The sequence below is a fragment of the Ranitomeya variabilis genome, chromosome 1 (assembly GCF_051348905.1).
Source record: "Ranitomeya variabilis isolate aRanVar5 chromosome 1, aRanVar5.hap1, whole genome shotgun sequence".
Classification (NCBI taxonomy): domain Eukaryota; kingdom Metazoa; phylum Chordata; class Amphibia; order Anura; family Dendrobatidae; genus Ranitomeya; species Ranitomeya variabilis.
In genome coordinates, this window is record NC_135232.1 from 74289163 (window position 1) to 74305796 (window position 16634).

Genomic DNA, 16634 nt, shown 5'->3' on the forward strand with positions numbered 1-16634 from the left:
GCACCGTTCGCCCGTACACTCCAGCCGTATGCAGAATTATCAGCGGTCTTTGAACCTTCCCCAGCATTGCCTAATCATCGACGTTGCAACAAGGTGGAAATCCACACTGCACATGCTTCAGAGACTGTGTGAACAGAGGCGTGCTGTTATGTTTTTGTGGGAGGATACACATACACGGGCAGGCAGTTGGATGGCAGACATGGAGTTGTCAGGTTTGCAGTGGTCGAAGCTACAAGACCTGTGTCAAGTCCTTCAGTGTTTTGAGGAATGCACATGGCTGGTTAGTGCAGACAACGCCATAATAAGCATGAGCATCCCCCTAATGCGTCTGCTGATGCAAAGTTTGACGCACATAAAGGAGCAGGCGTCTGCAGCCGAGGAAGAGGAAAGCCTTGATGAGAGTCAGCCATTGTCTGGTCAGGGCCGTGTAGAGGACGCGGTAGTGGGCGAAGAGGAGGAGGAGGACGAGGAGGATGATGGGGATGAGTACCTTTTGAATGAGGAAGCTTCTCCTGGGCCAACAGAAATTAGTGGCGTTGCAAGGCCGGGTTCTGTTTTTTTAAGGGAGACAAGTGACGTAGATTTGCCTGTAACTGCCCCTCCAACCAGCACAACCGCAGATTTGACAACTGGAACTTTGGCCCACATGGCGGATTATGCCTTACGTATCCTCAAAAGGGACACACGCATTATTAAAATGATGAGCGATGATGATTACTGGTTGGCCTGCATCCTTGACCCTCGCTATAAAGGCAAATTGCAAAATATTATGCCACATGAGAACCTCGAACAAATCTTAGCAACCAAACAAGCTACTCTTGTAGACCGTTTGATTCAGGCATTCCCAGCAAACAGCACCGGTGATGGTTCTCACACAAGCTGCAGGGGGCTATATGTCAGAGGTGTTAGAGGTGCACAGATCAGAAGTGGCGTTGGACAGAGGGGTTTTCTGACCAGGTTGTGGAGTGATTTCGCAATGACCGCAGACAGGACAAGTACTGCAGCATCTATTCAAAGTGACAGGAGACAACATTTGTCCAGTATGGTTACAAACTATTTTTCAGCCCTTATCGATGTACTCCCTCAACCGTCATTCCCATTTGATTACTGGGCATCAAAATTAGACACCTGGCCTGAATTGGCAGAATATGCATTGCAGGAGCTTGCTTGCCCAGCAGCTAGTGTGCTATCAGAAAGAGTATTCAGTGCTGCTGGTTCAATATTAACCGAAAAAAGGACTCGTCTGGCTACCCAAAATGTGGATGATCTCACCTTCATTAAAATGAACCACTCCTGGATTTCAAATTATTTTGCCCCACCTTTCCCGGCTGACACCTAGCTTTCCTATAAAAAGGTCTTGCTTGTGGACTGGTCTTACTGAGTGTTCCAATCTCTTAATTTGCAGCAGCTGTTTGACCAGCATACGACATGTTTACACCTCCCACAATGGGAAAACTACCCCCACGGGGCCGTGGTCTCGACACTTGGCGCAAGCACCCGTTAGTTACAGTGCTGTTTGTCAGAAGAGGTGGGTGTGCTCGCTTTTGGTCGACGGCACTGCCACTGGGTCCCTCATAGTACAATGTAGTGTCTCTGGCGGTGGTGGTGCGCACCCAACGTCAGACACACCGTTGTAACATGAGGGGCCCTGGGGCGGTACCGCCGGCCACAAGAGAGTTCCCCCCCCAGCTCATACTGTGCTCTACCACGTGCAAAATTATCTCGCACAGCTCCACCAATGTTTAGTCTATGCGCTGACATCATTCAATGCCTGGCACTGACAAACAATACCAATTTGTTGACATCTATGATGCTAGTTAAAGTAGTCTGGGTCAGTGTCCTATATTGACACCAGTAAATACTAATTGCCAAATTACTTTGTCATAAACTCTGCAGATGAGCCCACCCCTGTACCTAAAAACAAGAAAAAGAAGCGCACATAGAGTAATACCTTCAGGTATCGCAATCACCTGGACCCCCACAAAACAGACTCACCTGGTCTGGTTGTGATAAGTCACAACTCCCTTGGATAAGCACGTATGGTCGCAGCAGGCTCCCGGCAAACAGTATGGATCCACATGGAAAGAAATAGAACCGGAGGATAGAAGCCGCGCAGACCACAATAAAGGTAACAGAGTTACACACACACTCTGTTTATTAGCCTACGCGTTTCGTGGCAAACAGGCCACTTCATCAGGCCCTGATGAAGTGGCCTGTTTGCCACGAAACGCGTAGGCTAATAAACAGAGTGTGTGTGTAACTCTGTTACCTTTATTGTGGTCTGCGCGGCTTCTATCCTCCGGTTCTATTTCTTTCCATGTGCACCCCTGTACCTAAGCATGCCACCCTTTTTTTATTTATAGTTGTTTTGCGAGACATTAACATCTATTTATTTTTTTGGAGTACTAACTGTGTCAAACACTCCTTGCAATACTCCTCCACTGACCACAATGCTGCCTGTGTATCCATGTAACCGATTTAAAACTGCCATGAGCCTATTTATTGTTATTTTAGGCCTTCGTTAGCCTGTCTGCGGTCCCTCCTTGCAATACTCCTCCACTGACCACAATGCTGCCTGTGTATCCATGTAACCGATTTAAAACTGCCATGAGCCTATTTTTTGTTATTTTAGGCCTTCGTTAGCCTGTCTGCGGTCCCTCCTTGCAATACTCCTCCACTGACCACAATGCTGCCTGCCTGTGTATCCATGTAACCGATTTAAAACTGCCATGAGCCTATTTTTTTTTATTTTAGGCCTTTGTTAGCCTGTCTGCGATCCCTCCTTGCAATACTCCTCCACTGACCACAATGCTGCCTGCCTGTGTATCCATGTAACCGATTTAAAACTGCCATGAGCCTATTTTTTTTTATTTTAGGCCTTTGTTAGCCTGTCTGCGATCCCTCCTTGCAATACTCCTCCACTGACCACAATGCTGCCTGCCTGTGTATCCATGTAACCGATTTAAAACTGCCATGAGCCTATTGTTTGTTATTTTAGGCCTTTGTTAGCCTGTCTGCAGTCCCTACTTGCAATACTCCTCCACTGACCACAATGCTGCCTGCCTGTGTATCCATGTAACCGATTAAAAACTGCCATGAGCCTATTTTTTGTTATCTTAGGGCTTCGTTAGCCTGTCTGCAATCCCTCCTTGCAATACTCCCCCACTGACCACAATGCTGCCTGCCTGTGTATCCATGTAACCGATTTAAAACTGCCATGAGCCTATTTTTTGTTATTTTAGGCCTTCGTTAGCCTGTCTGCGATCCCTCCTTGCAATACTCCTCCACTGACCACAATGCCGCCTGCCTGTGTATCCATGTAACCGATTTAAAACTGCCATGAGCCTATTGTTTGTTATTTTAGGCCTTTGTTAGCCTGTCTGCGGTCCCTACTTGCAATACTCCTCCACTGACCACAATGCTGCCTGCCTGTGTATCCATGTAACCGATTTAAAACTGCCATAAGCCTATTGTTTGTTATTTTAGGCCTTCGTTAGCCTGTCTGCGGTCCCTCCTTGCAATACTCCTCCACTGACCACAATGCTGCCTGTGTATCCATGTAACCGATTTAAAACTGCCATGAGCCTATTTTTTGTTATTTTAGGCCTTCGTTAGCCTGTCTGCGGTCCCTCCTTGCAATACTCCTCCACTGACCACAATGCTGCCTGTGTATCCATGTAACCGATTTAAAACTGCCATGAGCCTATTTTTTGTTATTTTAGGCCTTCGTTAGCCTGTCTGCGGTCCCTCCTTGCAATACTCCTCCACTGACCACAATGCTGCCTGTGTATCCATGTAACCGATTTAAAACTGCCATGAGCCTATTTTTTGTTATTTTAGGCCTTCGTTAGCCTGTCTGCGATCCCTCCTTGCAATACTCCTCCACTGACCACAATGCTGCCTGCCTGTGTATCCATGTAACCGATTTAAAACTGCCATGAGCCTATTGTTTGTTATTTTAGGCCTTTGTTAGCCTGTCTGCGGTCCCTACTTGCAATACTCCTCCACTGACCACAATGCTGCCTGCCTGTGTATCCATGTAACCGATTTAAAACTGCCATGAGCCTATTGTTTGTTATTTTAGGCCTTCGTTAGCCTGTCTGCGATCCCTCCTTGCAATACTCCTCCACTGACCACAATGCTGCCTGCCTGTGTATCCATGCAACCGATTTAAAACTGCCATGAGCCTATTGTTTGTTATTTTAGGCCTTCGTTAGCCTGTCTGCGGTCCCTCCTTGCAATACTCCTCCACTGACCACAATGCTGCCTGTGTATCCATGTAACCGATTTAAAACTGCCATGAGCCTATTTTTTGTTATTTTAGGCCTTTGTTAGCCTGTCTGCGGTCCCTACTTGCAATACTCCTCCACTGACCACACCAATGCTGCCCGTGTACCCCTGGAACCTATTTAAAAGTTCATAGAGCCTAGTTATATATTTTATTTACTATTAATAAGGCCATGATGGACTACGCTGTACCACGCTACAAGCTAACCAGTCGACACTTCTTTTGCGAGAAAAGCTATCCCAACCCTCCACCAGCATGTAAAGGCCGCATTGTCCATGCACTCTGGCAATCTGTGAGTACAAAGATGCACCTGACAACAGACGCATGGACCTGTAGGCATGGCCACGGAAGATTACGTGTCCATTACGGCGCAATGGGTTAATGTGGTGGATGCATGGTCCACAGGGGACAGCCTACTAAGTCTGTCTGCAGTCCCTAATTCAAATTGTCCTCCACTGTCTAAATCGGAGCTTCAACCTTCTGGCTTTCAGTCTATAGTATCAGAAATTAAACTGCATTTGGCCTTCAACTTTGGTTACGGCCTACTAACGGTGTCTGCTGCTCCCTGGTGTTGTTCTCCACTGTATAAAGCTGAGCTTCAACCTTCTGGCTCTAATTTTTTTTTTAAGTGCTGGTTGGGGCCTAATACCTCTGTTTGCTGCTCCCTGGTGTTGACCTCCACTGTATAAAGCTGAGCTTCCACCTTCTGGCTTTCGGCCTATAGTATCAGATATTAAACTGCATTTGGCCTTCAACTTTGGTTACGGCCTACTAACGGTGTCTGCCGCTCCCTGGTGTTTGCCCTCAACTGAATAAAGCTGAGCTTCAACCTTCTGGCTTTCGGCCTCTAGTATCAGATATTAAACTGCATTTGGCCTTCAACTTTGGTTACGGCCTACTAACGGTGTCTGCCCCTCCCTGGTGTTGACCTCCACTGTATAAAGCTGAGCTTCAACCTTCTGGCTCTCATTAAGTGCTGTATTTAAAAAACTTGGTGGTTACAGCCTACTAACGGTGTCTGCCCCTCCCTGCTGTTGACCTCCACTGTATAAAGCTGAGCTTCCACCTTCTGGCTTTCGGCCTATACTATCAGATATTAAACTGCATTTGGCCTTCAACTTTGGTTGAGGCCTACTAACGGTGTCTGCCCCTCCCTGGTGTTTGTCCTCAACTGAATAAAGCTGAGCTTCAACCTTCTGGCTCTCATTAAGTGCTGTTTTTTAAAAACTTGGTGGTTAGGCCCTACTAACGGTGTCTGCCCCTCCCTGCTGTTGACCTCCACTGTATAAAGCTGAGCTTCCACCTTCTGGCTTTCGGCCTATAGTATCAGATATTAAACTGCATTTGGCCTTCAACTTTGGTTACGGCCTACTAACGGTGTCTGCCCCTCCCTGGTGTTTGTCCTCAACTGAATAAAGCTGAGCTTCAACCTTCTGGCTCTCATTAAGTGCTGTTTTTTAAAAACTTGGTGGTTAGGGCCTACTGACGGTGTCTGCCCCTCCCTGGTGTTTGTCTTCAACTGAATAAAGCTGAGCTTCAACCTTCTGGCTTTCGGCCTATAGTATCAGATACTAAACTGCATTTGGCCTTCAACTTTGGTTACGGCCTACTAACGGTGTCTGCCGCTCCCTGGTGTTGTTCTCCACTGTATAAAGCTGAGCTTCAACCTTCTGGCTTTCGGCCTATAGTATCAGAAATTAAACTGCATTTGGCCTTCAACTTTGGTTATGGCCTACTAACGGTGTCTGCCCCTCCCTGGTGTTTGTCCTCAACTGAATAAAGCTGAGCTTCAACCTTCTGGCTCTCATTAAGTGCTGTTTTTTAAAAACTTGGTGGTTAGGGCCTACTAACGGTGTCTGCCCCTCCCTGGTGTTGTCGTCCACTGTATAAAGCTGAGCTTCAGTCTTTAGGCTTTTGGCCTAAAGTATCAGATATTAAACTGCATTTGGCCTATTAGTGTGTTTGGGCCCTTAAAACAGTGTCTGCTGCTCCTGGGTTTGCTACTCCACTGAACAAAGCAATGCCGCCTGTTTAGTCCTGTTACCAATTTTGAACTGCATTTAGCCTACTTTATTCTTTGGCCCTATATCTGTTTCCTCCTCATCCTGCCCATTGCCCAGCCACTGCTAGATGAGTCTGCTGGTACATTGACCTAGACCACTACATTCCCCTTGCACTCTACACAGCCAGAATCTGACCCTGCTGAAAGTAAGGTTCCCCTTCCCGCATGTTATACCACCTTACACAGGGACAAAGAGGAAGGTGCAGATGAAAGTGCAGGTTCCTTCATCAGGTGGGGGGGCATACTCGTTGGCGACGTCACTGGCACAGGGCCCCTCAGAGTACGCAAAAGTGTCGCTGCTGGTGGGAGGCGCCCCCGCCATGCAAACACACCGCTGTACTTTGAGGGGCCCTGTGCCAGTGCCAATGCGAACGAGTGGGCCCCCCCTGCTTGCTCAGGATCACAGCACTTGCAACGTTGAAATACTTACCTCTCCCTGCTCCACCGCCGTGACGTAGTCCACGTTTCCTGGGCCCACTAAAACCTTGAACCAGCCCTACCCCCCACAACTTTTGCCAAATGACCCCCAAGTTCCAATGAACAATAATAATAATAATAATAATCTTTATTTATATAGCGCCAACATATTCCGCAGCGCTTTACAGTTTAACAGTTTCAAACACAACAGTCATAGGTAACAATGTTAACAATACAGCAATAAAGCAAAATAAGACGACCCTGCTCGTGAGAGCTTACAATCTACAATGAGGTGGGGAGATACAAAGTACAGGTGTGTATTTACAATGATGGTCCAGCCATCTTCAGGGGGTGGGGGGTAGATGAGATAGTGAATGGGCTACACACACACACAAACATAAAATGACTGATTAGGGAACATGATAGGCCGCTCTGAACAAATGAGGTTTGAGTGAGCGCCTAAAGCTATGCAAGTTGTGGATGGTCCTAATATCTTGGGGTAGAGCATTCCAGAGGATTGGCGCAGCATGGGAGAAGTCTTGGAGTCGGGAGTGGGAGGTACGGATTAGTGCAGAGGTTAGTCGAAAGTCGTTTGCAGAGCGCAGCGGTCGGCTAGGCCGATAGACAGAAATGAGGGAGGAGATGTAAGGGGGTGCCGCACTGTGGAGAGCTTTGTGGGTGAGAACAAGTACTTTGAATTGTATCCTGTAATGAATGGGCAGCCAGTGTAATGACTGACGAAGAGCGGACACGTCCGAGTAACGATTAGCCAGATGGACGACCCTGGCTGCTGCATTAAGGATAGACTGGAGAGGGGAAAGTCGCGTGAGGGGGAGGCCAATTAAAAGAGAGTTGCAGTAGTCCAGGCGGGAGTGGATTAGGGCGACAGTGAGAGTTTTTGTTGTCTCCATGGTGAGAAAAGGGCGGATTCTAGAGATGTTCTTTAGGTGTAAGCGGCACGAGCAGGCAAGAGATTGTATGTGGGAGGTGAAGGAGAGATCGGAGTCAAACATGACACCCAGACAGCGTGCCTGCTGCCTAGGTGCTATGGTGCCACCCACGGAGAGGGAAATGTCAAATTTAGGGAGGTTAGTAGAAGGCGGGAGCAGAAGAAGTTCAGTTTTGGAGAGGTTGAGCTTCAGATAGAGAGCGGACATGATGTTAGAGACTGCAGACAGACAGTCAGTGGCGTTCTGTAGTACAGCGGGGGTAAGGTCAGGGGCTGACGTGTATAGTTGTGTGTCATCAGCGTAAAGATGGTACTGAAAGCCAAATCTGCTGATGGTCTGTCTAATTGGGGCCGTATAGAGGGAGAAGAGAAGGGGGCCAAGGACTGAGCCCTGAGGTACCCCGACAGTGAGAGGAAGAGGAGATGAAGTGGAGCCGGAGAACAGAACACTGAAGGAGCGTTCAGAAAGATAGGAAGAGAACCAGGAGAGAGCAGTGTCCTTAATGCCTAGTGACTGGAGCCTAGAGAGTAGGAGAGGGTGGTCAACAGTGTCGAAAGCTGCAGAAAGATCGAGGAGAATGAGCAGAGAGTGGTCACCGTTACATTTTGCTGTCAGAAGATCATTGGTCACCTTGATGAGTGCAGTTTCTGTTGAATGTAGGGGGCGGAACCCGGACTGTGAAGGGTCTAGGAGGGAATGAGCGGAGAGGTAACGGGTAAGGCGGGAGTAGACTAGGCGCTCCAGGAGTTTTGAGATGAAGGGTAGATTGGAGACCGGTCTGTAGTTGTTTGCGCATGATGGGTCAAGGGTGGGTTTTTTTAGTAATGGAGTAATGATAGAGTGTTTGAAGGAGGAGGGGAAAATGCCAGAGGAGAGGGAGAGATTAAAGATTGTAGTTAGGTGAGTTGTGACGACTGGAGAGAGAGACTGGAGGAGGTGTGAGGGAATGGGGTCAGTGGTGCATGTAGTCGGACGAGAAGAGGAGAGGAGCTTGGAGACTTCTTCTTCTGTGATGGGATCGAATGTGGAGAGTGAGCCAGGGGAGATGCAGGGAGGAATGGGAGTCATTGCACTTGGTGTCTGGGAGCGGATTTCCTGACGGATATTGTCTATTTTCTCTATAAAGTGGGAGGCCAGGTCATCAGCACAAATGTCTGTGATAGGGTCTTGTGCTTTTGGCCTGAGGAGGGAGTGAAACGTGTCAAAAAGTTTCTTGGGGTTGTTGGATAGTGATGAGATCAGAGTGGTGAAGTAGGTCTGTTTGGCAAGGTGAAGGGCAGAGTTATAGGTCCTTAACATAAATTTGAAGTGTAAGAAGTCTTCTGGGGTGCGAGTTTTCCTCCATAAGCGTTCAGCACACCTGGAGCATCGCTGGAGAAATCGGGTTTGCGATGTGAGCCAGGGCTGTTTCACTCTGTGTTTGGAGGTTCTGAGGGTGAGGGGAGCTACTTGGTCTAGGGTGCTTCTAAGAGTGTCATTGTAGTGATGTACAGCCAGATCAGGACAGGAACAAGAGGAGACTGGGGACAGTGATGAGTGTAAGGAGTCTGAAAGTGTGTGAGGATTAATAGCATGTAGATTTCTGAATGTGTGGTAGGTAGGAGAGTGCTGGGGTGGGCGAGGAATTGTGAGTGTGAAGGAGAGAATGTTGTGGTCAGAGAGGGGAAGTGGTGAGTTATCTAGGTGGGGAATTGAACAGAGCTGGACAAAGACCAGGTCCAGGGTGTTACCGTCTTTGTGTGTTTCAGAGGTTGAGAGCTGTGAGAGGCCGAGAGAAGTGGTTAGTGATAGAAGCTGGGATGCAGATGTGGACGTGGGGCTGTTAATGGGAATGTTGAAGTCTCCCAGGATAAGGGTTGGTAATTCTGAGGACATGAAGTGCGGCAGCCAGGCTGAGAAGTCGTCCAGGAAGTGGGTAGGTGAGCCTGGGGGCCGGTATATGACCGCTACTCTGAGGGAGAGGGGACGGAAGAGCCTGATGGTGTGGACCTCAAAAGAAGGGAATGAAAGTGAAGAAACTGGGGGTATAACCTGGAACGTGCATTGGGGGGACAAGAGTATGCCGACTCCACCACCAGGTCTGTTAGTGGGTCTTGGGGAATGGGAGAATTGTAAGCCACCATGGGAAATGGCAGCAGGGGAGACAGTGTCCGAGTCTTGGATCCAGGTTTCAGTGAGGGCCAACAGATTGAGAGAGTTGTTCAGAAAGTAGTTGTGCAGGAAAGGGATCTTGTTACATACAGACCGTGGATTCCAAAGGGCACAATTGAAAGGGAGAGGTGAGGGAGTGCAAGTAATATTAATAAGGTTAGTATGGTTTGGTAGCAGTTGAGGTTGGGGGATGGGGGACCGGGGTTGGGGGATATGTCCCCCGAAATCAGTAGGAGTAACAAGACAAAAAGCAAGTAGTTTTTTGAAATGTTTGTAGTTTTTTTGTGCAGTGTGTTTGGTAAGATGGGCTGAGGTTTTTCAGGAAGGTGAGAAGTGCATGGGAGCTGTACATGGGAGAGGGAAGCAGGGAACAACTATTATTATAAAGTTAATTAAGATTGACAAGCTTCAGAAACAAGAATGGATGTTTTTGGCATTAAAATGGCCACCAATGTTTTCCTGGCCTCCACTCACTGCCGACTATGCTTCATCATTGACTTGCATTGGGTTTCGTGTTTCGGTCGATCCCCGACTTTTAGCGATAATCGGCCGACTGCACTCGACTCGACTCTGGACAAAGTCGGGTTTCACAAAACCCGACTCGATCTTAAAAAAATGAAAGTCGCTCAACCCTAGTCAACACCAAGCATCAGCAAAAATAAAAAAACACCATAGCCATAGTAAAGCATGGTGGAGGCAGCATTATGATTTGGGGCTGATTTTCGGCAGCTGGAAATGAAGTTTTTGTCCAGGTGGAGGCAATTATGAACAATTCCAAATCTCAGTCAGTTTTGCAGCAAAACCTTCAGACCTCTGCTAAAAAAGTGAAGCTAAATAGGAATTTCACCTTTTAGCTTGATAATGATTCTAAACAACAAATTAATGTTTCACAAGAAGAAGACCAAAGTTTTGGAATGACCCAGCCAGAGTCCAGATCTCAATCCAAACAAAAACCTGTACCTGTCCTTAAGAGGGCACTGTACACAGGTGATGTCCACTCAATCTGACAAACTGAGCTCTACTACATGGAAGAGTGGGCAAAAGTTGCTAATCCTAGATGTGGCATGCTGATAGGCTCCTATCCAAAAAGACTGTATGCTGTTAATTTCTAAGGGTACTTCACCAAAGTATTAGTTCACATGAGTGTATCACTCCGGCAAGTGCAATCCAATAAAAAATTAGATTGCACTCGGGCCAATGTTATTAAATGAGGCAATACAGATCTGCATTTTGTTTCTCAGCTGTATTCAGCAATGCATAAGTACAAATTTGCAGAATGCTTTGATTTCATCCTGAAATCGGTTCAGTGCGGGGAAAAAAAGATCAGATTCCATATGAACCATCAGTATAACATCCAATTTTTATGAAAACATTACAATTCTGTATGATTGTATGATGGGAAATAGCTTAATAGCTGCTGAGTAAAAAAAATGGATTGAATGCGGACAGTACACGGATGAGAAGTCAGAAAAAATTGTCCCACTTTTCTAGATCAGAATGGGATCCATTAGATGCTTGTGTGACCCCAGCCTTAGGGTGTGGATATTTATACAACCTCATTATTTTAGTGCCGGAAAAGATTTCAGTTTATTTTCCACCAGAAAAGATTTCAGTTTATTTTCCACCAGAAAAGATTTCAGTTTATTTTTCAATTGAAATGTACAGATTATGTGTGGCATGAAAGGTGGTAAAAGTTCTTCTTGCTTTGATTGTTTTACAAGGCAAAACCTGGCACTTTAATAAAGGTGTGTAGACTTTTTATATCTACCGTATGCATTTACATTTGCTGTCAGGCCAGCCCTCTTGTCTTACAAGGGTTGTCCAGTGCAGGATCTGCTAGGAATCGCCCTCTCACCCAATTACACTTGACAGTGGTGACTTGCCTCCAATAGTGATTGAGGGACTTTCTGAGGGTCAAGGAAGGGTTACAAAGTAGAAATGCTGGAAATCGATATAGTAGACATGTCGTCTTTCATTTTTAAGCCCAGTCTTTCACCCGACTCTCAGACAATCAGGATTTGTCCTAAGAGATGAGTGGCTGATGAAGAAGCAGTAGTCCGATACCCAACAATCCAGTTTAGGTGTAACCAAATTTCAGGGATTTGAACAAGTGACAGCTCTGATTATGTACAATTATTAATAAAATAAGAACTTTACTGACCAAGATAAGCAGCCAGAGGCTCGTTCCTTTCTTCTGCCTTTGTCTGAAATGAACTATTTCCTGGTGTGACAATAGCATCAGATTTAATCATGACGACTGTTCCATTCCAGTCGTAGGCTCCAACCGCACCGAGCATCACCCAGTCCTACATACAGTAAAAAATAGGAAAAATAGTCCTCACTCAATAATTATGCCAATAGCAGGTACAACACGACTAATGCATTCAATATGAAGTACTTACCGTAAGTACCACTCCTGCGGTTTTATCCATATTTTACCACCATTCTAGTGGTGATAGAATGATGTCTGCTGACAACCCCTTTAAAGCACAACTCCACTGCTTTTTTTATCTCAGTACTGGAATGGTCATACTAATGTAAGTTCTCTGCCCCTAGTCTTATACTTGCCAGCTGCCGTCTTCATCTATTATCGGTGCCATTCCGGTCGTCTTCTCCAGATTGTGACATGCTGGATGGCTCCAGTGTTTTCCGGAAGTCACAAGTCAATGTAAGTCTTTGTGACCCAGAATGAGGCTAAAACGAGACCCTCATAAACTTACACTAAGAGCTCGTGACTGTTATCCCTGATTTCCGGTCAATCAGAAGTTGTGATCACAAGATGGCAGATCGGGACCGAAGCGGCACCGGGAAAAGCTGAAGACGACTACTGGTGAGTATATTACTGGTATTATATTACTAAGAGCAGGGGACTTACATTAGTGACACCACTGCTGCCCTGAAATAAAAGGCTTGTCGACAGACTTTAATCCAACATCGCTAGAACGGCGGGGCGGGATGTCAGATTTAAAAAAAAATTAAACAGGGAAATACGGCATTTCAGGAGAGGTTTTCCAAATCATAGACAATCCCTTTAAAGAGAACTTGTTACATTGATCATCTGGTTCAAAGAGTGGATATTATGTTATAGAGCAGGCGGTGCTGACTCTGAGCAGATTGATATATAGTTTCAGCATAACTTGTATTGTATTCATAAAAATGTCTATTCATTTATGTCTGAGTCCAGTCGGTGGAGTTACTCAATAATTAAGCTTCCCCAGGGTGGGTGTGGAATCAGAGAGCTGTCAATCACTGAAAAGGACCACCCACTGGACACCTAAGGGCATAATGAGCAGAGATTTTAATGAATAAAATTCACATTATAATGAAACTTTAATACTTATATGTAATTTTATCAATATGCTCAGCTCTTCCTGCCTAAAGATAGAAAAGTACAATATGACATGTTCCTCTTAAAGGGGTTGTCACTTTTTTTTAAAAGATGTACTTGAGTACCTAAAATAGCTGATTACATAGGCCGTAGTTATTAGCTTTGTGCTCATGGCAGGTCTGTGTGTACTGAGCTTGCATGGCGGCACAATTTGTTACCATATAGTGTCTGATGGAGTGTGACACAAGGTACAGTGTAAATCAGTAGGTTTTCTATGGTACGGCAGCTTGGAAATACAATATACAGAGCTGTAATGCAGGTGAATGGGGTTTGCATTGTGACCCTCAAGGTACCGTCCGTGACTGCAACAAGCAAACCCAACCGGTTCAGACTTTTGTGTGACTTGCTTGTTGCGGTCGCCGGCCCCATGAGCAGCGGCACAGAGTGGTCATTGACCGTGCAACTTGTGTCACCGACTAGCACCAGCCTAAAGCCACTTTCACACGTTCAGTATTAGATACTGGTGTAAAATACTGACCAAATACTGAACGTGTGAACTTGGTCTTAGGATGACTATATCTGCTACACACATACCAGTGTAGGGACTATATATGTTTAGGGTCCATCCACATGACAATGTGGGGCATCACAAAGCCATATAAATATAGATTTACCTTGGAGTAATGAGCACTGAATCCAGCCTGGGACATCTCCATCCCAAAGGACACTGCTTGCTGCTCACTTGTAGCTAAAAATGGAAGTGCCAAGATAATGTAAAGAATAAAAATGGAAAATTATTTGCACAATTACAGAACTTTCTAGTTTTGTGTCTCAATAATTTATCAACAAGGCCTGGTTTATATCCGCTTTATATGAGCGCTCCACCGATTTTTTATTTTTTATTTTTCACACCTATTAGCAAAAAGTGTGTATGCAGAGGGTGTATTGCGTTACTCACCCTTTGCCGATTTCTGCCGTTTTCAGCGGTCCACTCAAGCGTTATGTGACTGCATCTGCAACCTGCTGATTCTCACAGTGTCTGCTGTGCTGAGCGGTGGTTGATTTTCTAATTATGTCAATCTATGTCTAAAATAAGCAAGAGAAAGCTAGAGAGGCTTGTTCTGAGTCTCATAGACTTGCATTGAGAAAGTAACTGCTGTGTGATGCGGCAGGTTACAAATACAGTCATGTGATGTCTGAGCGGAGCGGTGCACTGCAGAAAACGGCAGAGGATGGCGGTGAGTATTGCAGTGCGCTCTCTGCATATACATTGCAATTTGCTAATTGATGGGAAATAACAAAAATATCATTGGAGTGCCCACTAAGAATTTTATTCTTCCTATTTAGTCCAATATCCTGAAACGCAGAATTCAGGTCTGTGATGAATTACCATTGACGGCTGTCACATCAGGACAGAGAGATGACCGGTGTGTGATAGAGATAGAGGTGGAGAAACAGGTAAAGGGGAGCCCAGATGATAGGGAGATGGAGAAAATGGTGACCCCTAACACTCACCTAATGCTGACCCCCCTAGTCAGATCCTTCCTCCCTTGTGCTGTTATGTGCCTAAGCCCTTGGGCCCTGGCTGGCCCTGTACCTAGCCCTGGATAATGTGAAGGATAGCAAGACACCAGGCTTACCACTACAATAAGACAACACAGGGCAAAACACACAAACAAATGGAACTCCACAGGTATCAAAAGGAACACACAACACCTTCTCCACAGACATAAGGAACAGGATAGAAACTCTATAGCTGGCATAGGAGGAAGGTAGGAGAGGGTTTAAGTAATGAAAGGGGAGTAGTCTCAATAAGCTGCAGCTGACACAGGAGCCAATGGAAAACTCAGTAGAGGTTAAAAGCAGAATTCTTAGACCCTTCCATACCACAATAAATCATAAATCTGATCTTCAAATCCCAGACGCACCACAGGTCCCAACAGGGTGCAACATATTCATGGCAATACCAGATGGATCCCATTGATTTATAATGGGCTCTCTTGGGTTCTATCATGGTTATTGCAGTAGATAAATCCCATGCACTACTTCCTCAGGGGGAAAGCGGTGAAAGTTTGACGCGAAACGCGCGTTGGGGTAAGGTGACCGGGATCCAGACGGGATATTTTTACTTATGGGTAATTATCCCTTTATTTAATAATCACACACTTTTTATATTTGACACATTGGCACAGAGAGATATGGTCATGAATTTACTGCTAATAATGCATCACTTGTAATTTATGGACATGATGTCCGTTGCATATCCCCTTGACTCTGTTGTAACATGTCCTGGTTTGTTTTCCTTGGGTCATTTCTTTGTATCCATGGATATAGTCACTATAAGAAATCCATATATTGTACCTCTGCAAATATTGTGAAATTTCTATATGTAATCTAGTGATTGATTTTTTAATAAATATTGTTTATTTTTTCAGGCAACATTTGGACTCATATTTTTCTCCTGTGACTGTATTGCTGTTGAGTCGCCATTTGATATATATGGTTATTTATGACTGGTACTCTTTTTTGCTATTTAATGTTGTAGCAGGACAGAAAAATCCAGGAACCAAGGCACTAGATGTCGTCCTTTAGGCTACATTGTTAGAATACAAAAAATTCACTTGTAAAGTTTCGGCAATTCTTGGTCTTTATCGATCCATAAAGTTAAGAGGTAAGTATCCTTCTTATTTTTTATGGCTTTATGAAGGTTCTGCATGGACAAAACATTGCACACAAATATTTTGTGTACCAATAAAGTAACCTAAAGGATAATGTCTGGTGCCTTGGTTTCTGGGTTCCATCATGGTGGCTGTCATTGAAATTTTATTGACTTTTATGCTACAGAGGCTTCATTTGGGGTCTTCTAACAGAAGTCATTAAGAAAAAGATTCGGATTTCTGTTACTTTCACGAGGTTAATGATATTAATAATATCGATGTATGTCTGAAGAGCAATGTGGAAAATGATGGTACTATATTAGTAATTGGTACGGTATGTCATAGGCATGTGTCAGTAGGACCAGGTGTCCAACGAGAGGATCTCAGGAGCAGAAATCTGTAGGGTGGTTCTACAGATCCCTTGTTGGAAATGTTACGGTCCAGAGTCCGAGCTCATATTATGACAGAGGTGGACAATGTGATACATCTCACTAGCTCTGATAATCACATGACATTTATCATCTGAAATGTAGTTGTCATATTGTATTTGCCATTTAGCAGTTTTTCTGCAGAGGAAGTAAGAAAATGCAAAGGGTTTACCAGCAGTCCTATGGAAAACCACAGAGCTGCAACAAATGACAAACTCATCTGTGTCACTTCGGCATCCTACAGAGGAGAGCAGTACATCCAGATGTGGGTGCAGCTGTAACGCTGGAGGTTAAGAAAAGTCTGCACATCGCGGGTAGGAACACGACACTTCCCCTGACAGACAGGATCTACG

At 45.3% G+C, this 16634-nt stretch overlaps 1 protein-coding gene across 2 annotated transcripts in view; it reads right to left on the reverse strand.

Moving 5' to 3' along the window:
* The window catches only part of ITGA1 (integrin subunit alpha 1), a 286895-nt gene that overhangs the window by 109671 nt on the left and 160590 nt on the right, over nt 1-16634 (reverse strand). For both annotated transcript variants that reach the window (XM_077285259.1, XM_077285250.1), the window contains exons 10-11: nt 13871-13944; nt 12030-12174 (exon numbers count right to left, since the gene is read on the reverse strand). In XM_077285259.1, the coding sequence (XP_077141374.1) occupies nt 12030-12174; nt 13871-13944 (219 nt within the window). The remainder of the gene's footprint in view (nt 1-12029; nt 12175-13870; nt 13945-16634) is intronic.